At 47.3% G+C, this 23167-nt stretch overlaps 1 protein-coding gene across 1 annotated transcript in view; it reads right to left on the bottom strand.

The window, feature by feature from the left end:
• Positions 1 to 23167, bottom strand: part of elovl2 (ELOVL fatty acid elongase 2) — a 174121-nt gene that overhangs the window by 100493 nt on the left and 50461 nt on the right. Inside the window, exon 3 of the mRNA XM_078228631.1 lies at positions 7101 to 7288. Coding sequence (XP_078084757.1) covers positions 7101 to 7288 — 188 coding nt within the window. The remainder of the gene's footprint in view (positions 1 to 7100; positions 7289 to 23167) is intronic.

Genomic DNA, 23167 nt, shown 5'->3' with positions numbered 1-23167 from the left:
AGGGAGCTGGGCTGGAAGCTGAGAGCCAAGACAAAACATGTGGTCATCTCTGGTACATTGCCGGTGCCACGTGATAGCGAGTTGAGGAACAGGGAGAGAGTGCAGTTAAACATGTGGTTGCAGGGATGGTGTAGGAGGGAGGGTTTCAGCTATGTGGATAATTGGAACACATTCTGGGGAAGGTGGGACCTGTACAAACAGGACGGGGTGCACCTGAACCAGAGGGGCACCAATATCCTGGGAGGGAAATTTGATACGGCTCTTCAGGAGGGGGTGGGAAAAGAAGTTGTAGTCCAGAAGTCAGTGTTGAGGGTAGTGAGGTATTGGGGAAGGTATCAAGGTCAAGGGTGGGCACCAGTCGACAGGAAGGTGGGTTGAAGTGTGTCTACTTCAATGCAAGGAGCATCCGGAACAAGGTAGATGAACTTGGGGCGTGGATTGGTACTTGGGACTACGATGTTGTGGCCATTACGGAGACATGGGTAGACAGGAATGGTTGTTTGACGTTCCGGGGTATAGATGTTTCAGTAAGTGTAGGGAAGCTGGTAAAAGAGGTGGAGGAGTAGCATTGTTCATCAAGGATAGTTTAACGGCTGCGGAAAGGCACTTCGAGGGGGATCTGCATACTGAGGTAATATGGGCTGAAGTTAGAAATAGGAAAGGAGCGATCACGTTGTTAGGAATTTACAATAGGCCCCCAAATAGTAATAGAGATGTGGAGGAAGAAATTGCTAAGCAGATTATGGATAGGTATGGAGGTCACAGAGTAGTTGTCATGGGGGACTTTAACTTTCCAAATATTGATTGGAACCTTTGTAGGTCGAATAGTTCGGATGGGGCAGTTTTTGTGCAGTGTGTGCAGGAGGGTTTCCTGACACAATATGTGGATAGGCCGACAAGAGGTGCGGCCACATTAGATTTGGTACTGGGAAATGAACCGGGCCAAGTGTTAGATTTGATTGTGGGAGAGCACTTTAGAGATAGTGACCACAATTCGGTGTCTTTTGTTATTGCAATGGAGAGGGATAGGGCCGGACGGCAGGGCAAGGTTTATAATTGGGGGAGAGGTAATTATGATGCGATTAGGCAAGAATTAAGGGGCATAAGATGGGAACAGAAACTGTCAGGGAAAGGCACGAATGAAAAGTGGAACTTTTTCAAGGAACAAATACTGGGTGTCCTTGATAGGCATGTCCCTGTCAGGCAGTGAGGAAATGGCCGAGTGAGGGAACCATGATTCACAAAAGAGGTGGAATGTCTTGCAAAAAGTAAGAGGGAAGCTTATGTAGGGATGAGGAAACAAGGTTCAGATGGCTCGATTGAGGGTTACAAGTTAGCAAGGAATGAGCTGAAAAAGGGGCTTAGGAGAGCTAGGAGGGGGCATGAGAAGTCCTTGGCAGGTCGGATCAAGGGAAACCCCAAGGCTTTTTACTCTTATGTGAGGAATAAAAGAATGACCAGGGTGAGGTTAGGGCCGGTCAAGGACAGTAGTGGGGACTTGTGTATGGAGTCAGTAGAGATAAGAGTGGTGATGAATGAATACTTTTCTTCAGTATTCACCAAGGAGAGGGGCCATGTTTTTGAGGAAGAGAAGGTGTTACAGGCTAATAGGCTGGAGGAAGTAGATGTTCGGAGGGAGGATGTACTAGCAGTTTTGAATAAAACTGAAGGTTGATAAGTCCCCTGGGCCTGATGAAATATATCCTCGGATTCTTTGGGAGGCAAGGGATGAGATTGCAGAGCCTTTGGCTTTGATCTTTGGGTCCTCACTGTCCACGGGGATGGTGCCAGAGGACTGGAGAATGGCGAATGTTGTTCCTCCGTTTAAGAAAGGGAATAGAAATGACCCTGTTAATTATAGGCCGGTTAATCTTACTTCAGTGGTTGGTAAGTTGATGGAAAAGGTCCTTCGGGATGGGATTTAGAAAGATGCGGATTAATCTGGGATAGTCAGCACAGATTAGTGAATGGCAAGTCATGCCTCACAAATTTGATAGAATTTTCTGACGAGGTAACTAAGTGTGTTGATGAAGGTAGGATAGTTGATGTCATATATATGGATTTTAGTAAGGCGTTTGATAAGGTTCCCCTTGGTCAGCTTATGATGAATGTAAGGAAGTGTGGGATAGAGGGAAAGTTGGCCGATTGGATAGGTAACTGGCTATCTGATCGAAGACAGAGGGTGGTGGTGGATGGAAAATCTTCGGACTGGAGGCAGGTTGCTAGCCGAGTGCCACAGGGATCAGTGCTTGGTCCTCTGCTCTGATTTTTATTAATGACCAAGAGGAGGGGGCTGAAGGGTGGATCAGTACATTTGCTGATGACACCAAGATTGGTGGAGTAGTGGATGAGGTGGAGGGCTGTTGTAGACTGCAATGAGACATAGATAGGATGCAAAGCTGGGCTGAAAAATGGCAGATGGAGTTTAACCCTAATAAATGTGAGGTGATTCATTTTGGTAGAACTAATTTAAATGTGGACTACAGGGTCAAAGGTAGGGATCTGAAGACTGTGGAGGAACAGAGAGAGACCTTGGGGTCCATATCCACAGATCTCTGAAGGTTGCCACTCAAGTGGATAGAGCTGTGAAGAAGGCCTATAGTGTGTTAGCTTTTATTAACAGGGGGTTGGAGTTTAAGAGCCGTGGGGTTATGCTGTAACTGTACAGGACCTTGGTGAGACCACATTTGGAATATTGTGTGCAGTTCTGGTCACCTCACTATAAGAAGGATGTGGAAGCGCTGGAAAGAGTGCAAAGGAAATTTACCAGGATGCTGCCTGGTTTGGAGGGTAGGTCTTATGAGGAAAGGTTGAGGGAGCTCGGGCTGTTCTCTCTGGAGCGGAGGAGGTTGAGGGGAGACTTAATAGAGGTTTATAAAATGATGAAGGAGATAGATAGAGTGAACGTTCAAAGACTATTTCCTCGGGTGGATGGAGCTATTACAAGGGGGCATAACTATAGGGTTCATGGTGGGAGATATAGGAAGGATGTCCGAGGTGTGGAATGGACTGCCTGCAGTGATAGTGGAGTCAGACACTTTGGAACATTTAAGCGGTTATTGGATAGGCACATGGAGCACACCAGGATGATAGGGAGTGGGATACTTGATCTTGGTTTCAGATAAAGCTCGGCACAACATCGTGGGCCGAAGGGCCTGTTCTGTGCTGTACTGTTCTATGTTCTATTACATTTTGTAAGTGAATTGGAAAAACGCTTGAAGGGGAAAAAATTACCAGGCCAAGTTTAGGGAACCAGCTCAAGTACAGGTAGCTCGCACTAATTGGAAAGCTGCACCAAAAAACCAGCAGTGGCATGATGGGCCAAATAGCCTCCTTCTGTGCTACATCATTCTATTAATCTCTTTGTTATTTTGATTATTTTTGTACCTGTCCATTAACTTGTAGTGATTTCTGCCCTTGAACCCCAGACTCTGTTCCTCCACAATTCCCAGCTTGCATGGAACATTCTGATCCATCTTTCGAAGAGTCCAAATGGATGCCTTCATTCTTCTTCATGTTGAACTCCATTTGCCGGTTTTACCCATTCACCTGAACTACCAATATCTCAGGGGAAATCTGAAGACATAAGGTAGCAAATTAGAGGAGTAAATTGGAAGGAGGTATTCTCGGGGAAATCTACTGAAGAGAGGTGGCAGTTTTTCAAGGAATGTCTGTCTCGGGTTCTACAGGACAATGTTCCGAGCAGACAGGGAGGAGTTGGTAGGTTAAAGGAACCTTGGTGCACGAAAGCTGTGCGGGACCTAGTCGAGAAGAAAAGGAAAGCGTACAAAAGGTTCAGAGAGCTTGGCGAAGATAGGGATCTAGATGAGTATACAGCTTGTAGGAAGGGACTTAAGAAGGAAATTAGGAGAGCCAGAAGGGGTCACGAGAAGGCCTTGGCAAGTAGAATTAAGGAAAACCCTAAGGCGTTCTATAAATATGTGAGAGTAAAAGGATGAGACGTGAAGGAATAGGGCCTATAAAAGGTGAAGATGGGAAAATCAGTACGGAACCAGTAGAAATGGCAGAGGTGCTTAATGAGTATTTTGCCTCGGTTTTCACAGAGGAGGAGGACATGGGTGGATGTATTGTGGGCTTGCGGTGGACTGAAAAGATCGAGTATGTGGACTTTAAGAGGTTGTGCTGGAATCTTTGAATGGCATCAAGATAGATAAGTTGCCGGGTCCGGATGGGATGTACCCCAGGTTACTGTGGGAGGCGAGGGAAGAGATTGCAGAGCCTCTGGCGATGATCTTTGCGTCGTCGATGGAGACGGGAGAGGTGCCGGAGGATTGCGGATGTGGTTCCTATTTTCAAGAAGGGGAATAGGGATAGCCCAGGAAATTACCGACCGGTGAGTCTAACCTCAGTGGTTGGTAAGCTGATGGAGAAGATCCTGAGGGACAAGATTTATGAGCATTTAGAGAGGTTGAGTATGCTCAAGAATACTCAGCATGGCTTTGCAAAGGCAGATCGTACCTTACGAGCCTGGTGGAGTTCTTCGAAAATGTGACTGAACACATTGACGAAGGGAAAGCGGTAGATGTGGTTTATATGGATTCTAGCAAGGTGTTCGATAAAGTCCCCCATGCAAGGCTTCTAGAAAAGGTGAGGGCATGGGATCCAAGGGGCTGCTGCCCTGTGGATCCAGAACTGGCTTGCCCAAAGGAGGCAGAGTGCGCGTATAGATGGGTCTTTTTCTAAATGGAGGTCGGTCACCAGGGATCTGTTCTGGGACCCTTGCTGTTTGCCATTTTCATAAATGACCTGGATGAGGAAATGGAGGGATGGGTTTGTAAATTTGCCGACGACACGAAGGTTGGTGGGGTTGTGGATAGTCTGGAGGGATGTCAGAAGTTACAGAGGGACATAGATAGGATGCGAGACTGGGCGGAGAAGTGGCAGATGGACTTCAACCCAGATAAATGCGTAGTGGTCCATTTTGGCAGGTCAAATGGGATGAAGGAGTACAATATAAAGGGAAAGACTCTTAGTACTGTAGAGGGTCAGAAGGACATTGGGGTCCGGGTCCATAGGACTCTGAAATCGGCCTCGCAAGTGGAGGAGGTGGTTAAGAAGGCATATGGTGTGCTGGCCTTTATCAATCGAGGGATTGAGTTTCGGAGTCCGGGGATAATGATGCAGCTTTATAAGACCCTCGTCAGAACCCACTTGGAGTACTGTGCTCAGTTCTGGTCGCCTCATCACAGGAAGGATGTGGAAAAGATTGAAAGGGTGCAGAGGCGATTTACAAGGATGTTGCCTGGATTGAGTGGCATGCCTTATGAGGATAGGCTGAGGGAGCTCGGTATTTTCTCCTTGGAGAGACGTAGGATGAGAGGAGACCTAATAGAGGTATACAAGATGTTGAGAGGCATAGATCGGGTGGACTCTCAGAGACTTTTTCCCAGGGTGGAAATGGCTGCTACGAGAGGACACAGATTTAAGGTGCTGGGGTGTAGGTACAGGGGAAATGTTAGGGGGAAGTTTTTCACACAGAGGGTGGTGGGCGAGTGGAATCGGCTGCCGTCAGTGGTGGTGGAGGCAAACTCAATAGGGTCTTTTAAGAGACTCCTGGATGAGTACATGGGACTTAATAGGATGGAGGGTTATAGGTCGGCCTAAAAGGTAGGGATATGTTCGGCACAACTTGTGGGGCCGAAGGGCCTGGTTTGTGCTGTAGTTTTCTATGTTTCTCACGTCCTGCTCCCATCCAAGGTACCGTGCCACCTAATAGTGTTGTCAGCTCTCCATATTATTGCCTTTTCCTTTTTCAAAGTTAGTTATAAATCCCTGAAGAACATCGGTAGTCCCACCATTCAATTGAGAAAACATAACCATTATCCATACTCACAATTCCCTCGCTCCTAATCAAAATGATGACAGGTTATGATAGAGTGGATTGGACAGAATATTTCTGCTTGTGCGGATGAGCAAAATAAGAGACCTCAATATGAGATAGTCACCAAGAAATATAATGGGGAAGGTGGAAGAAACCTTGTTACCTAAAAAGCGTGGTGAGAATGTAGAACTCACTACCATAGGGAGTGGCTGAAGGAAATATCATAGATACATTTATAGAAGCTAGGCAAGCATATAAATGGTAATTTTAGTAATAGAATCATAGAATCCCTACAGTGCAGAAGGAGGCCATTCGGTCCATTGAGCCTGCACCAACAGCCACCCCACCCCGACACATATCCCTGTAACCCCACGTATTTATCCTGCTAATTCCCATGACACTTGGGGGCAATTTAGCATGGCCAATCAACCTAATCCGCGCACCTTTGGACTGAGGAAACTGGAGCACCCAGAGGAAACCCATGAGGCATGGGAAGAATGTGCAAACTCCACACAGTTACCGGAGGCCAGAATTGAACCCAGGTCATTGGCTCTGTGAGGCAGCAGTGCTAACCACTGTGCCACCCAATAGATTTAGATGAAGGAAAATGGGAAGAGGCTCAAGTGGAGCATAAATGTCAGCATGTTCTGGTTGGGTCAAATGGCCTGTTTCTGTGCCATATATCCTATGCAATTTTCTAACATCAATAGATTGCCTCCAATTTAAGCTCTCTCATCGATGACTATCTCCTTCATTTTACTGACATTAAGAGATTATTGTCATCGCACCGATTCACCAGATTCTCTATCTCTTTCCTGTACTCCATCTCATCATTGTTTGAAATCCAAACCACTACAGTGGTGTCATCAGCAAACTTGAAATCGAGTTGGAGCGAAATTTGCCCACACAGTCACAAATGTAGAAGGAGTATAGAAAGGGGCTGAGGACACAGTCTTGTGGGTCACTGGTGTTGAGGATAATCGTGGAGGTGGTGTCATGAATAACATCCACACACAGTGCCTTATGTGCCACATTTGTTATACTTTTATAAACATTAACTCTGCTGTTAGATAGGACTTACCCTTTACAAATCTATACTGACTCTCTTTGGTCAATTCCAAAGACTTCAGACTGAAAGTTCCATTTAAAATAGTGTGTGAATTTTGTTAAATGGCCTTATTGTTTTGCTCCAAATCTGGACAGGAGTACATCAATAAATGAATTCTACAGTTCATTCAGATTTTAGGCAAATTCTTACCTCAATAAACATGTAGAGCGAGAGAAGCATTACTCCAAAATTATATATTATTAAGTGAATCCTGAGAGAGAATGCTGGTTTTTCTTTCATATACTTTGTTCCCAGCCAGATAGCCAATAGGTAGAATAGTGTAAGGAGGAATGTAGGTAAATAGGAATCCAGCATAAGCCATCCTCTAACCCTGGGATCTAAAAATGAAAAGAAAATGACTTCAGATTTGGATACCTATGTTTAACAATTATTACATTAACCCCCAAATATCCTTGATTAAGTGTAACCAAAACCTTCTTGGGTAATTTCAGAAATTAAGTCAACAAGAAAGTGCAAGATTTTTTGACTAAAATTTACATTTTTTGTATTTATTCCATTACTCTTTAAAATCTGTGAAAATACTTGGTATCACCACCGTAATCTGTTGTCAGGAGTCTTTGGGTGGATTTTAACTTTTAGACATTCGAAAAGTGGAGAACACAGGCAACCTGGCCTTTCCAGGGGCAACTTCAGCTGCTTCATCAATGGCCTCCCCTTCATCAAAGGTCAGAAATGGGGATGTTCACTGATGATTGTACAATATCATTCACACCTCCTTAGATACCAAAGAAATCTGTGCCCACATACAACAAGAACTGGACAACATTCAAGCTTGGACTGATAAGTGGCAAGTAACATTTGTGCCACACAAGTGGCAGACAATGACCATCTCCAACAAAATAGAATCTAACCATCTATCCTTGGCAATCAACGGTATTACCTTCAAGGTAACATCCTGGGTGTTACCACTGACCAGAAACTGAACTGGACGAGCGATATAGATACAGTGGCTACAAGAGCAGGTCAGAGGCTGGGAATCCTGTGGCAAGTAAATCACCTCCTGACTCCCCAAAGCCTGTCCACCATCTACAAGGCACAAGTCAAGAGTGCAAGACATATTCTCCATCAATATAACCTCTATTTCTTTCTTTGGAGCGTGCAATTTAAGAACACAATATAGGTAAAATTTTTTGCATGGCCATGCACACATGATAACTTAAATGAGCAAACATGTGTACAGCTTGCATGGAGACTTTCGGGCTGTAATGGAATATAACCTGGAAAAACGTGAAGTTATCCACTTTGGTAGGAAAAACAGAAATGCCAAGTATTTCTGAAATGGAGAGGAGTTGGATGTGTTAATGTCCTTTGTTCATAAGTCACTGAATGCTAACATACAAGTGAAACAAGCAATTAGGAAGGCAAATAGTATGTTAGCCTTTATTGCAAGAGGATTTGAGTACAGGAGTAAGATGTCTTGCCGCAAATGCTTAGAGTCCTGGCAAGACAGCACCTGGAGTATTGCATGTAGTTTCAGTCTCCTTACTTGGTAGGATTTGCTTGTCACACAAAGAGTGCAATGAAGGTTCACCAGACTGATCCCAAGGATGGCAGAATTGACCTATGAGGAGAGATTGAGGAGACTGGGCCTATGTGAAGGGTGATCTTGCTGAAGTGTACAAGATGTTTACAAGGCTTGACAGGGAAGATGCGGGAAGGTTCTAGACCACCCCCTATCTGGGTTAGGACACAGTCTCAGAGTAGGAAGCAGGCCACTTAAGGCCAAGATGGGTAGAAACTTCTTCACTTAGATATGTCGAATCATTGGAACTCTCTAGGCCAGAGTGCAGTGGAGGCTTGGTCATCGAGTATATTCATGACAGAGATCAATACATTTTCAGATATTAAAAATATCATGGGATATGGGAAAGTGCAGAAAATGGTCTTGAGTTAGAAGTTCAGTCATGATCTCGTTGAATTGTGGAGCAGACGGAAGGGCCCCAAGAGCCTGCTCCTGCTGTATTTTCTATGTTCTTATCCAAGCAAATGAAAAGTCATGTTCCCTGTGTGGTGAACCATAGATGGTTATCACTATGGGTACTTGTACATATGTTACTCTTGTTATTGTTAGGGTTGGGGTGTTCCACCTGTTAGCATTGTTCTGTGGTACACTCCATTTGGCTCCACCTTCTTACAGGAGTATAAAGGTCACTGCTACTTCCTAGTAGCCCTTAGTCTGGGATAGTATTGTTAAGCAATATGCTCTATTCTTGTTGTGAATAAAAGCCTTTATTCCCGGGTACGTCCTAGCCTCCCGTGTGAATCAATCGCGCATCAATTTTATTCACAACAAAATACCGAAAATTTTGTTCGAAGAAAAATGGAGCAGATGCTGAAACCCGATCGGTTAACCTTGGAACCGCGTGCCGCTGGAGCGTCAAATACTTTTGACCATTGGTTGAAGTGTTTCGAGGATTACATCGACGCCTCGACAGCAGTCCAGTCCGACGCCGACAGATTGCGGGTCCTCCACGCAAGGGTGAGCGACACTGTGTATGCAACAATCCGTGATTCCCAAAATTACAAAGAGGCCATCGAATTACTCAAGAAGCTGTACCATAAACAGCCGAACGAAATTCATGCTCGTCACCTATTAGCCACTCGACGGCGGCAGCCCGGCGAAACTACAGGACAGTACCTGCGCGAACTTCAACAGCTAGCCAGAGCCTGCAACTGCAAGGAGGTGTCGGCTACTCAATACACCAACGATCATATCCGAGATGTGCTCGTGGCGGGAATCGGCTCATCCTATATTCGCCTGTGGCTGCTAGAGCAGGGTAACTTGGACCTGGCTAAGACAGTAGAATTGGCCGATGCAATGGAAACGGCCTCCAGAAGTCTTGAAACCTACCCCACCGACCACGTGGGAACATCGTGGCAAGTACAGCCACCGCCTCAACTGTACTCGGCAGCTCCTCGGAACTGCGCGATAATGCTCTCAACTTCAGACCTGACGGCTGCGGCAGCTCCTGGAGGCCCATGGTGCTATTTCTGCGGATTGGCGAAGCACCCTCGTCAGAGATGTCCGGCCAGGACGGTGTTTTGCTCCGCCTGTGGGAAGAAAGGGCACTTTGCAAAAGTGTGCAGAGCAAAGACCCCTTCCAAGACCAGCAGTGCTGCGTGTGACTCCCCAGGATCAATCTCCTCGTCTCCGGCCTCGTCGATGTCTTCAGCCACATGCGATTCACGGGCGCCGCCATTTCCTATGACGATGATGTAAGCCACGTGCGACCTGCGGGTGCCACCGTTTTCAACATCATCGACCACGTGCGATTCGTGGGCGCAGCCATTTTGGTCGACACCGGCCGCAGAAGACCAGCAGGGGTCCTCGTCGTCGGCTATCTCAGCTGCCTGCAGTTACACTCGGGATCCAACAGTGGCGTCAATCATCCTGGACCAGGCCAAGCCTCACAGACTCGACATGTCCATGATGGGCATAGAGGTAAACGGGCGCCTGACGCATTGCCTGTTTGACAGCGGGAGCACGGAGAGCTTTATCCATCCAGATAGAGTGAAACGGTGCGCTCTCCGTGTGCAAACTGTCAGGCAGACAATCTCCATGGCGTCGAGGTCCCGATCTGTTATCGTTCTTGGGAGCTGTGTGGTAACCTTAACGGTGCAGGGCACAGTTTACGAGAACTTCAGGCTCCTCGTGTTACCGCACCTTTGCGCTCCGGTACTCCTGGGGCTAGACTTTATGGTCCACCTGAAGAGTGTGACCCTGCAGTACGATGGGCCACTCCCTCCACTTTCAGTGGGAGAACAGCAGCCTTCAAATTGTCCAGCGCACTCCACATGCAGTCTCTCGACACTCAAAATTACCCCGCCTTCCCTATTCGAAAATCTCGTGCCAGGCTGCAAGCCCATCGTGACTAAGAGCAGGCGTTACAGTGCTGAGGATCGGATCTTTATTCGATCTGAGGTTCTGTGGCTCCTCAGGGAAGGGGTCATTCAACCTAGCACTAGCCCATGGAGAGCACAAGTCGTGGTGGTCAAGACTGGAGACAAGCCCCGGAGGGTCATAGACTATAGTCAGACCATTAATTAGGTACACGCAGCTGGACGCGTACCCTCTCCCGCGCATATCTGACATGGTCAACGAGATTGCGCAGTACCGGATGTTCTCCACCATCGACTTGAAGTCAGCCTACCACCAGCTCCCCATTCGCCCAGAGGACCGCAAATACACGGCCTTTGAGGCGGATGGCCGTCTCTACCACTTTTTAAGAGTCCCTTTCGGCGTCACTAATGGGGTCTCGGTCTTCCAGCGCGAGATGGACCGAATGGTGGACCAAAACGGGCTACTTTCCCGTACCTGGACAACGTCACTATCTGCGGCCATGACCAGCAGGACCACGACGCTAACCTCCAGAGGTTTTTACGCACTGTGGCTCTCCTGAACCTGACCTATAACAAGGAGAAGTGCGTATTCAGCAAGCACCGCCTAGCAATCCTCGGATACGTGGTGGAAAACGGGGTAATCAGCCCCAATCCAGACCGTATGCGTCCCCTCCTTGAACTTCCCCTACCCAATAGCATCAAAGCACTGAGAAGATGAAATCATAGAAGTCATAGAAACCCTACAGTACAGAAAGAGGCCATTCGGCCCATCGAGTCTGCACCGACCGCAGGCCCTACTCCCATATCCCTACATATTTTACCCGCTAATCCCTCTAACCTACACATCTCAGGACACTAAGGGGCAATTTTAGAATGGCCAATCAACCTAACCCGCACATCTTTGGACTGTGGGAGGAAACCGGAGCACCCGGAGGAAACCCACGCAGACACGAGGAGAATGTGCAAACTCCACACAGACAGTGACCCAAGCCGGGAATCGAACCCAGGTCCCTGGAGCTGTGAAGCAGCAGTACTAACCACTGTGCTACCGTGTCGCCCACTGAGAAGATGCTTGGGCTTCTTCTCATACTATGCACAGTGGGTTCCCAATTACGCGGACAAAGCCCGTCCGCTCATAAAGAGGGTTCTTTGGAACAATATGTAGATAGCCCGACTAGAAAGGGGGCTATACTGGACCTCGTACTGGGGAATGAGCCCGGTCAGGTCTTCAAAGTTTCGGTAGGGGAACATGTGGCAAATAGTGACCACAATTCTGTTAGCTTTAGGATAGTGATGGAAAAGGATGAGTGGTGTCCCAAGGGTAAGGTGTTGGATTGGGGGAAGGCTAACTTTAGTGGGATTAGGCAGAAATTGGCAGCTCTTGATTGGGAGAGGCTGTTTGAGGGTAAATCCACATCTGGCATGTGGGAGTCTTTTAAGGAACAGTTGTTAGGGCTACAGGACAGGCATGTGCCTGTAAAAAAAGGATAGCAAGGGTAGGATTCGAGAACTGTGGATAACCAGGGAAATTGAGGGACTGGTCAAAAAGAAAAGAGGCGTATGTTAGGTCCAGGCAGCTAAAAACGGAGGGAGCTCTGGAGGAGTACAAAGAAAGTAGGAAAGAACTCAAACGGGGAATTAGAAGGGCAAAAAGGGGTCAAAAAATGTCCTTGGCAGACAGGATTAAGGAGAATCCCAAGGCATTTTATTCATACGTTAGGAACAAAAGGGTTGTCAGGGAAAAAAAATCAGACCTCTCAGGGACAAAAGTGGGGAATTATGCTTGGAGCCGAAAGAAGTAGGGGAGATCCTAAATGAATACTTTGCATCGGTATTCACAAAGGAGAGGGATGTGTTGACTGGGAGTGTCTCGGAGGGGAGTGTTGAACCGTTGGAGAAAATCTCCATTACAAGGGAGGAAGTGTTAGGTTTGTTAGAGAATATAAAGACTGACAAATCCCCAAGGCCTGATGGAATCTATCCAAGGCTGCTCAGGGAGACGAGAGATGAAATCGCTGGGCCTCTGACGCAAATCTTTGTCTCGTCACTGGACGCAGGTGAGGTCCCAGAGAATTGGAGGATAGCTAATGTGGTCCCGTTACTTAAGAAGGGTAGGAAGGATAACCCGGGTAATTATAGGCCGGTGAGCTTGACGTCCGTGGTGGGGAAGTTGTTGGAGAAGATTCTTAGAGATAGGATGTATGCGCATTTAGAAAGGAATAAACTCATTAACGATAGTCAGCATGGTTTTGTGAGAGGGAGGTCATGCCTCACTAACCTGGTGGAGTTTTTTGAAGAAGTGACCAGAATGGTTGACGAGGGAAGGGCCGTGGATGTCGTCTATATGGACTTTAGTAAAGCGTTTGACAAAGTCCCTCATGGTAGGCTGGTGAAAAAGGTTGGATCTCATGAGATAAAGGGGGAGGTGGCTAGATGGGTGGAGAACTGGCTTGGTCACAGAAGACAGAGGGTGGTAGTGGAGGGGTCTTTTTCCGGCTGGAGGCCTGTGACTAGTGGTGTTCCGCAGGGCTCTGTATTGGGACCTCTGCTGTTTGTGATTTATATAAACGATCTGGAAGGTGGTGTAACTGGAGTGATCAGTAAGTTTGCGGACGACACAAAATTGGCAGGACTTACAGATAGTGAGGAGCATTGTCAGAAGGTACAGAAGGATATAGATAGGCTGGAAATTTGGGCAAAGAAATGGCAGATGGAGTTCAATCCTGATAAATGCGAAGTGATGCATTTTGGTAGAAATAATGTAGGGAGGAGCTATACGATCAATGGCAGAACCATAAAGGGTGTAGATACGCAGAGGGACCTGGGTGTGCAAGTCCACAGATCCTTGAAGGTGACGTCACAGGTGGAGGTGGTGGTGAAGAAGGCATATGGCATGCTTGCCTTTATAGGACGGGGCATAGAGTATAAAAGTTGGGGTCTAATGTTGCAGATGTATAGAACGTTGGTTCGGCCGCATTTGGAATACTGCGTCCAGTTCTGGTCACCACACTACCAGAAGGACGTGGAGGCTTTGGAGAGAGTACAGAGGAGGTTTACCAGGATGTTGCCTGGTATGGAGGGGCTTAGTTATGAGGAGAGATTGGGTAAACTGGGGTTGTTCTCCCTGGAAAGACGGAGAATGAGGGGAGACTTAATAGAGGTGTATAAAATTATGAAAAACATAGATAGGGTGAACGGTTGGAAGCTTTTCCCCAGGTCGGTGGTGACGTTCACGAGGGGTCATAGGTTCAAGGTGAAGGGGGGGGGAGGTTTAACACAGATATCAGAAGGACATATTTCACACAGAGGGTGGTGGGGGCCTGGAATGCGCTGCCAGGCAAGGTGGTGGAGGCGGACACACTGGGAACATTTAAGACTTATCTAGACAGCCATATGAACGGAGTGGGAATGGAGGGATACAAAAGAATGGTCTAGTTTGGACCAGGGAGCGGCACGGGCTTGGAGGGCCGAAGGGCCTGTTCCTGTGCTGTATTGTTCTTTGTCCTTTGTTGTTCTAAAATCTACCTCTTTTCCCCTGACAGCAGAGGCTCGCTTCGCCTTTGAAGGGATAAAAGCCGACATCGCAAAAGCCACGATGCACGCTGTTGATGAGTCCATCCCCTTCCAGGTGGAGAGTGATGCATCTGATTTCGCCCTGACCACCACACTTAACCAGGCGGGCAGGCCCGTTGCCTTTTTCTCTCACACCCTCCAAGGCCCTGAAATTCGGCACTCCTCTGTGGAGAAAGAGGCTCAGGCCATTGTGGAGGCCATACGGCATTGCGCCATTATTTGGCTGGCAAACTGTTTACCCTGCTCACGGACCAGCCGTCCGTGGCCTTCATTTTCAACAACACGTTAAGGGGAAAAATTAAGAATGATAAAATCTTGAGGTGGAGAATCGAACTCTCCACCTACAACTATGATATCATGTACCGTCCGGGGAAGTTCAATGAGCCCTCAGATGCCCTGTCGCATGGAACATGTGCCAGTGTGCAGGAGGACCGGCTACAGGCCCTCCACAATGATCTCTGCCATCCGGGAATCACTCGGCTCTTCCATTTTGTAAAGGCTCGGAATCTGCCCTACTCCATAGAGGATGTCAGGTCAATAACTCGAAGCTGCCAGGTATGTGCAGAGTGCAAGCTGCACTTCTACCAGCCTGACAGGGTACACCTCATTAAGGCCACTCGCCCTTTTGAACAACTGAATGTCGACTTCAAGGGCCCCCTTCCTTCGACAGATCGGAATGTGTATTTCCTCAACGTGGTTGACGAATACTCCCGATTCCCCTTTGCCATCCCCTGTTCTGACATGTCCTCTGCCACGGTCATCAAAGCCCTGCGGAGTCTTTTTACCCTGTTCGGCTACCCCAGTTATATCCACAGTGATAGGGGTTCGTCGTTTATGAGCGATGACTTGAGGCAATACCTGCTCTCTAAAGGAATTGCCTCAAGTAGGACTACGAGTTACAACTCCAGGGGTAACGGACAGGTCGAGAGAGAAAACGCTACAGTCTGGAAGGCTGTTTTGCTGGCGTTAAGGTCTAGGGGTCTTCCAGTCTCTCGTTGGCAAGAGGTACTTTCTGATGCGCTCCATTCAATCCGGTCCCTCCTGTGTACAGCAACCAACGCTACCCCACATGAGCGGATGTTTACCTTCCCTAGGAAGCCTTCCTCTGGGACCTCACTGCCATCTTGGTTGATGTACTCAGGACCTGTCCTCCTGCGGCGGCATGTTAGGGCCCGCAAGTCCGACCCTTTGGTTGAACAGGTCCACCTCCTCCATGCCAACTCTCAATATGCCTATGTGGCATATCCTGACGGGCGAGAGGACACGGTGTCTATCAGAGATCTGGCGCCTGCAGGGGACCTGGAAACCCCCGTCACTCCCGCACCCCTGGTTAGGGTTCCTTTGCCCATTCACTCCCCTCGGGCAGCATCGGGACCTCAACTTAATCCTCTTACTCCCGTGTACAGCTTGCCTGAGTCCAGGAGATTGTCGCCACCTCGAGGTCCACAGGCGTGTGAGGAACTGGAGGAGTCACTGGACACCACCTTGGAGAGAGGGACACCACGGTCGCCAGAACCGGCACTGGAGCCAGTGCTGCAGAGGTTGCAGAGACGGTGCGGACCTCCGATACGACTGAACTTGTGAACATGTGGACAGTTCGTATTGTCTCCTTACCCCACCGGCCTTTGTTTTTAAAAGAGGGGTGAATGCGGTGAACCATAGATGGTTACCACTATGGGTACTTGTACATTTTTTTTTATAGAAACCCTACAGTGCAGAAGGAGGCCATTCGGCCCATCGAGTCTGCACCGACCACAATCCCACCCAGGCCCTACCCCCACATATTTACCCGCTAATCCCTCTAACCTACGCATCCCAGGACTCTAAGGGGCAATTTTTTTAACCTGGCCAATCAACCTAACCCGCACATCTTTGGACTGTGGGAGGAAACCGGAGCACCCGGAGGAAACCCACGCAGACACGAGGAGAATGTGCAAACTCCACACAGACAGTGACCCGAGCCGAGAATCGAACCCGGGACCCTGGAGCTGTGAAGCAGCAGTGCTAACCACTGTGCTACCGTGTTACATATGTTACTCTTGTTATTGTTGGGGTTAGGGTTGGGGTGTTCCACCTGTTAGCATTGTTCTGTGGTACACTCCGTTTGGCTCCGCCTTCTTACAGGAGTATAAAGGTCACTGCTACTTCCTAGTAGCCCTTAGTCTGGGATAGTATTGTTAGTAAGAAGTTTAACAACACCAGGTTAAAGTCCAACAGGTTCATTTGGTAGCAAAAGCCACATTATTTATTTGGTAGCAAAAGGTGTGGCTTTTGCTACCAAATAAACCTGTTGGACTTTAACCTGGTGTTGTTAAACTTCTTACTGGGTTTACCCCAGTCCAACGCCGGCATCTCCACATCATAGTATTGTTAAGCAGTGTGCTCTATTCTTGTTGTGAATAAAAGCCTTTATTCCCAGGTACGTCCTAGCCTCCCGAGTGAATCAATCGCGCATCACCCTGTAAACTGCCTGGCTGCAAGAGTACTGCTCCAACAAAAATCTTGTCCCCACCAAGGATGAAATATCCACTTGATCTGCACCCTAAACATTCGCTCCATCCACCATCCTTGTGACAGCAGTATGCACAACAAAAATGTGCCAAGGCTTCATAGCTTCCAAATCCATAACCTCTATCACCTGGAATGACAAGGGCAGCAGATACATGGGAACACCATCATCTGCAAATTCCCCACCAACTTGCACACCATCCTGACTTGGAAATGTTCTTTCATCGTTGCTGGGTCAAACTCTTGCCATTCTCTACAAACCAGCACTCGAGTATAGCTATTCCACACGGACAGCAGCCATTAAAGAAGGTGGTTTATCAAGGGCAATAAAGGTTGGCCTTGCCAACACCTATGCCCCATTGTTGATCAACACCTTGCAGGTGAAAAGCTTGGATGTACCTTTGAGTACCTTGTTCAGATTTGTTTCTATGGAGGCGCTGTTAAATTGAGGGAAACAATGAAAAATAAATAGAATGCAATAATAAATCAAAGAATCCCACAGTAAAAAGGAGGCCATTCGACCCATCAAGTCTGTACCCACCACAAGCTCACCCAGGCCCTATTTCCGTAACTCCATATATTTACCCTGCTAATCTCCCTGACACTAGCCTTCAATTTAGCATGGCCAATCAACTTAACCCACACATCTTTCGGACTGTGGGAGGAAACCAGAGCACCTGGAGGAAACCCACGCAGACATGGGGAGAATGTGCATACTCCGCACAGACAGTGACTCGAGGCCAGAATTGAACCCAGGTCCTTGGCGCTGGGAGGCAGCACTGCCACCATGTCGCCCATAAATATGAATGGTTCAGCCCAAATCAGCATGGTCTATTATCCCCCAAATCTATGCCAGAATCACAAAACGATTCCTCAAAGATTTATATTAGTCTTGGAATAAGAATTCCAATGCGCCTATTTCTGACACACAGGCCAGCATTTTCACTGACAGGAAACCTTGATAAAATGGTGGACAGGGCTCAATTCCAGGGCTGTCTGATCTTAAAGGATGCAGGTTGGTTCCTGACAAAAGCCCACATCCAGCAATCCTGACCTGTCCAACTCCATCATGGGGGGGGTAGGCATATCCGACTCCCCTGCAAGTTTCATGGAGCCGGGCCAGGTTTTTAAAGAGTTGTGATTCATGGTTGCACAGAGGCGTCGTGAAGCCGAGATGGATGGGAGCGCATAGTCCCACTGTCATTTCACATTGTTGGGAAACCGTTTTATCAGTTCCCACAGCTTAATAGGCTATCTCTGCTAATATGGCTGATTACCTTGCTGAGGTTCATTCAGGTAATATACTTTGTTCACAGCAAACAGAGGCACATAAATGGAGTTAAGATTCAGATTGGGGACAATCAAATTGAATATTGGGACAGGTTTCAGAAGCTGAATAATCTAATTCTTTTCCTCTGTATCCATGAAAAAAATGCTTCAAGTCTCTTCATGTTTGCATTTCCACACATAACAACATCCTAGTTAATTGAGGCTTTTGAATACAATGCCAATGTCCTCACATTATTGTACAGCCCAATTCTGTATGCAGTCCTTGACTGAGGTCTTGCAGAATACATAGAAGGGATAGCTTTGGTGCATATTCTTCCTGGATCTCACATTCACTTTTTCACTGCAAAGAGTGCTCTGTGGTTTTTGACTATAATCAGGACACAGGTTGTTTAAGTCACTGCAGAGAATTGATAAAGGGTTCATAGAAACAGAGGAACAAGGATATGCCGATCTATCCCAATTATCATTTCCACCATTTAAGTAGATCTCACCTCTTCTCTAAAATCCTTATTTTCCATTGTCAACTGAGATACCATCACTGCTTTCTGTCCTTGGCCTCTGCACTAAGTAATTCCTCATCCTTCATTCTTTCCCTCCTCTCTGCTAAGTTCACGACCTTCCTTTACTCTCAAATCTCTCCTTGTATATAAATATGCTTTCCCATATTCATGGCCACTTTTCAATCTTGTCAACTAATTTCTACTCACATTAATCAATCAGACAAAGATATTTCTGATCAGCTCCTTGTATTTCTCTCCATTCACTTTCTCCCCCACATGTTCTTTTGTATCCACTCCTGCAAAAAATTCCCCCTGGTTTACAATTGCACATTCAAATTCCCAACTGTCAACCATGGTCCTCCACTCATTCCATTATTTCTGCAGCTACCAATCTGTTCAGTCACACCTTCAAAGAACAAAGAAAATTACAGCACAGGAACCTTCATCTTCACCTTAAATACTGCGGATTCTGGAAATCTAAAATAAAACTGAAAATGCTGGAAAAGCTCAGCAGATCTGGCAGTATCTGAGGAGAGAAACTGAGTTAACATTTCAAGTCCATATGACTCTTCTCCTTGGTCTGAACAAGAAATGGAAGGTGGACACGAGGTCCAGAACCAGTTGCTCTGCAGGAGAATGATGAGAGTGAGGTGGCGTTCTTCCCCCTGCAGCCACAGTACCACCCACATCCTCCAGATGTCCTTCACCAGGAGTTCCACATCTGAGAATCTCTTGAACCCTCTACCTTGGTTCGTGATCCACCCTGCAATGTGCTGCTTGAGTGCCAGTCACAAACGTTCCCTACCTTCAGTAGCTGTGGATGCAAGGCCTACATAAACTCCATGAAAGTTACATTTAATCAGCATTTTGAACACTAAACTAGTTTCTGGTTTAGCATCTTAAGGTAAGTTCGAATTATGGTTTGGAGAAACTAAGGACCCGATTTTACCAAAATTTCGTGCCCGTTTTCAGGCGCAAAATCGTGGTAAAGTTGGGCGTCGGGCCTAAAACGCGGTCCAGACCAGACCCAAGGCCAATCGCGCCTTTACCAATGGCCAATCCGGCGCGCGCCCGAATCGGCCAGCGGGCAGATTTAAATGCATTTGCACGCATTTCCCGTCTTGCTGAATTCAAGTCCGATAGGGCTTCAACTCAGCAACTGAACCGCCGAGTCGCCCCCGACCACCCTTCGTGGACCGCCCCCGCGAACCACCCCGGCAGCCCACCACCCGCCCCGGATCGGACCACCCTGGGACGCAGGCCCCGCCAGCAGCCCCCCCCCCCCGGGATTGGACCCCCCGGGCCCCCGATCTACCTTGATCGCTGGTGTCCGTCGAAAGCATCTTGCGATCCTGGCCTTGCACCGGGGGTGTCCTGATGGGTAGATGACATCTCTTCCCGGGGGGGGGGGGGGCAGAGATGTCACATTCCCCCACCCCACCCCCAGGGAAGAGACATCACATCCCATCCCCTACCCCAAACCAGGGAAAGTCAAAGGCAGCGCAGACAGCAATGCTGTCAGCGCTGCCTTTGACTTTCGCGCTCGGGCGCGCTGAGTGCTGTCGGCTTCGAACTGCACATGCGCAGTTCGGTGCTCCGACAGATGCAAATGCACCAGGCCCCACCCACTGGACCCACGCCGAAAAAAGGCGTATGGGGGCGCTGGAGCGCGGCTCCCGGGCGCGGGTCTGATTTACGACTGTACCCGGCACTTAGAGCCGATTTGGTAAAATCGGCCCCTAAGACCAAAATTGAAAATGAAATTAAAACCTTCAAATCTCCAAAACACTAACTGGGTTTTTTGTAAATTTGATGGGAATGGCCAGGAAAAGAGCCAATTTGAATAAACATCATTTGTTAAACAACCAATTTAGTATTGTTGACTCAGCAATGAAAATAAGTACAGAGTGAACGTAAATTACTTAGGTAAATCGATTTTCCATCGGTTTATGCAGTTTACAGTCTGAACAAGCCATTAGTAGAATGAACAGCAAGATTCAAGTGTCACACATGGGTGCAGATTGTTGCTGCAAACACTTATCTACATAAAGCCTGCATAATTGCATCTTACATATTTCCACGACTTGCACAGCACCTTGCATATCTTAAATATGGTCAATGTACACATGGTGCACATATTCACATTTTACACAAGGCTATTTCATACATAGTATACAAACATTCAGATTCTATTGGCCCAGAACTTCCAATTTGGAGGTCGCACCCCCAGAAGTACTGCAAAATTGTGCTATGAAACATTGTCCTAGACCATAAGACATAGGAGCGGAAGTAAGGCTATTCGGCCCATCGAGTCCACTCCACCATTCAATCATGGTTGATTTCAACTCCATTTACCCGCTCTCTCCCCATAGCCCTTAATTCCTCGAGAAATCAAGAATTTATCAATTTCTGTCTTGAAGACGCTCAACGTCTCGGCCTCCACAGCCCTCTGTGGCAATGAATTCCACAGACCTACCACTCTCTGGCTGAAGAAATTTCTCCTCATCTCTGTTCTAAAGTGACTCCCTTTTATTCTAAGGCTGTGCCCCCGCGTCCTAGTCTCCCCTGCTAATGGAAACAACTTCCCTACGTCCATCCTATCTAAGCCGTTCATTATCTTGTAAGTTTCTATTAGATCTCCCCTCAACCTCCTAAACTCCAATGAATATAATCCCACGATCCTCAGACGTTCATCGTATGTCAGGCCTACCATTCCTGGGATCATCCATGTGAATCTCCGCTGGACCCGCTCCAGTGCCAGTATGTCCTTCCTGAGGTGTGGGGCCCAAAATTGCTCACAGTACTCCAAATGGGGCCTAACCAGTGCTTTATAAAGCCTCAGAAGTACATCCCTGCTTTTGTATTCCAAGCCTCTTGAGATAAATGACAACATTACATTTGCTTTCTTAATTACGGACTCAACCTGCAAGTTTACCTTTAGAGAATCCTGGACTAGGACTCCCAAGTCCCTTTGCACTTTAGCATTATGAATTTTGTCACCGTTTAGAAAATAGTCCATGCCTCTATTCTTTTTTCCAAAGTGCAAGACCTCGCACTTGCCCACGTTGAATTTCATCAGCCACTTCTTGGACCACTCTCCTAAACTGTCTAAATCTTTCTGCAGCCTCCCCACCTCCTCAATACTACCTGCCCCTCCACCTATCTTTGTATCATCGGCAAACTTGGCCAGAATGCCCCCAGTCCCATCATCTAGATCGTTAATATATAAAGAGAACAGCTGTGGCCCCAACACTGAACCCTGCGGGACACCACTTATCACCGGTTGCCATTCTGAGAAAGAACCTTTTATCCCAACTCTCTGCCTTCTGTCTGACAGCCAATCGTCAATCCATGTTAGTACCTTGCCTCGAATACCATGGGCCCTTATTTTACTCAGCAGTCTCCCGTGAGGCACCTTGTCAAAGGCCTTTTGGAAGTCAAGATAGATAACATCCATTGGCTCTCCTTGGTCTAACCTATTTGTTATCTCTTCTATGGGATGCCTCAGTGCACTGAATGCAGGAATTACCCAGGAAGTTCGGACTTCCGGTGGACAATTTCCCTTTGTGCGAAATCCTCCGAAAGAGACTCCAACTCTAAGTTAGAGATGGATATTTTGGATGGTTTCAACCTACTTACCTGAATTGTTACCCAGAAAAAAAAAGGATTAAAACCAAAGTAATTCCTGAGCAACCATACTGCTGACCCACCACCTCACCCACCTGGACTACCCCATAACTACACCCCCAGACTACCTTACCACCCTCAAACCCAAGACTACACCCCATGATGATCCAACTACTGTCCCTCTAATTCCCTGACTACCTTTGAACCCCAACTACCCTCTAACTACCACAAATTGACTACACTTCCAACCAACCCTACTGCCTCACTCACTTACCTGCCAGCTTACCCCCACTCTCATATATACTTTACTGATTTACCTTCTCTCCATAGCTTGTCAAATTGGGTTAGAGACAATTAAACTCTCTACTTAAAATGCAGCAGCTAATACAGCAAGAAGGGATGTAGCTTAAACTTTGATTGTCTCCGCTGCTGCCTGCCAGGGTTTCTACACTGCATGAGTTTGGAAGGATCATCCACAAGACGATGGGCCCAAAAAAATGATAGGAAGATAACGTTTTGCCGAATCTAGGTTGGAAATAAGGATTCTAACCCAGAATGGAACAAAGAACAAAGAAAATTACATCACAGGAACAGGCCCTTTGCCCCTCCAAGCCTGCACCAACCATGCTGCCCAACTGAACTAAAACCCCCTACCCTTCCGGGGACCATATCCCTCTATTCTCATCCTATTCATGTATTTGTCTAGACACCCTTCAAAAGTCACGATCATATCTTGGGAAGTTCTGGATTAATGTGTTTCTGCAGTTGTTGGAAATACAGGTACAGTTATCAAAACCGGTAACCTCGGGACCAAGGCCACATTGGATTTCAGGTCAGGTCATTTGGGTAATTCAGGTC

Source organism: Mustelus asterias, chromosome 2 (assembly GCF_964213995.1).
Source record: "Mustelus asterias chromosome 2, sMusAst1.hap1.1, whole genome shotgun sequence".
Taxonomy (NCBI): domain Eukaryota; kingdom Metazoa; phylum Chordata; class Chondrichthyes; order Carcharhiniformes; family Triakidae; genus Mustelus; species Mustelus asterias.
Note: the sequence above shows the minus strand (reverse complement) of the source record. Positions and strands in the feature narration are given on the sequence as shown.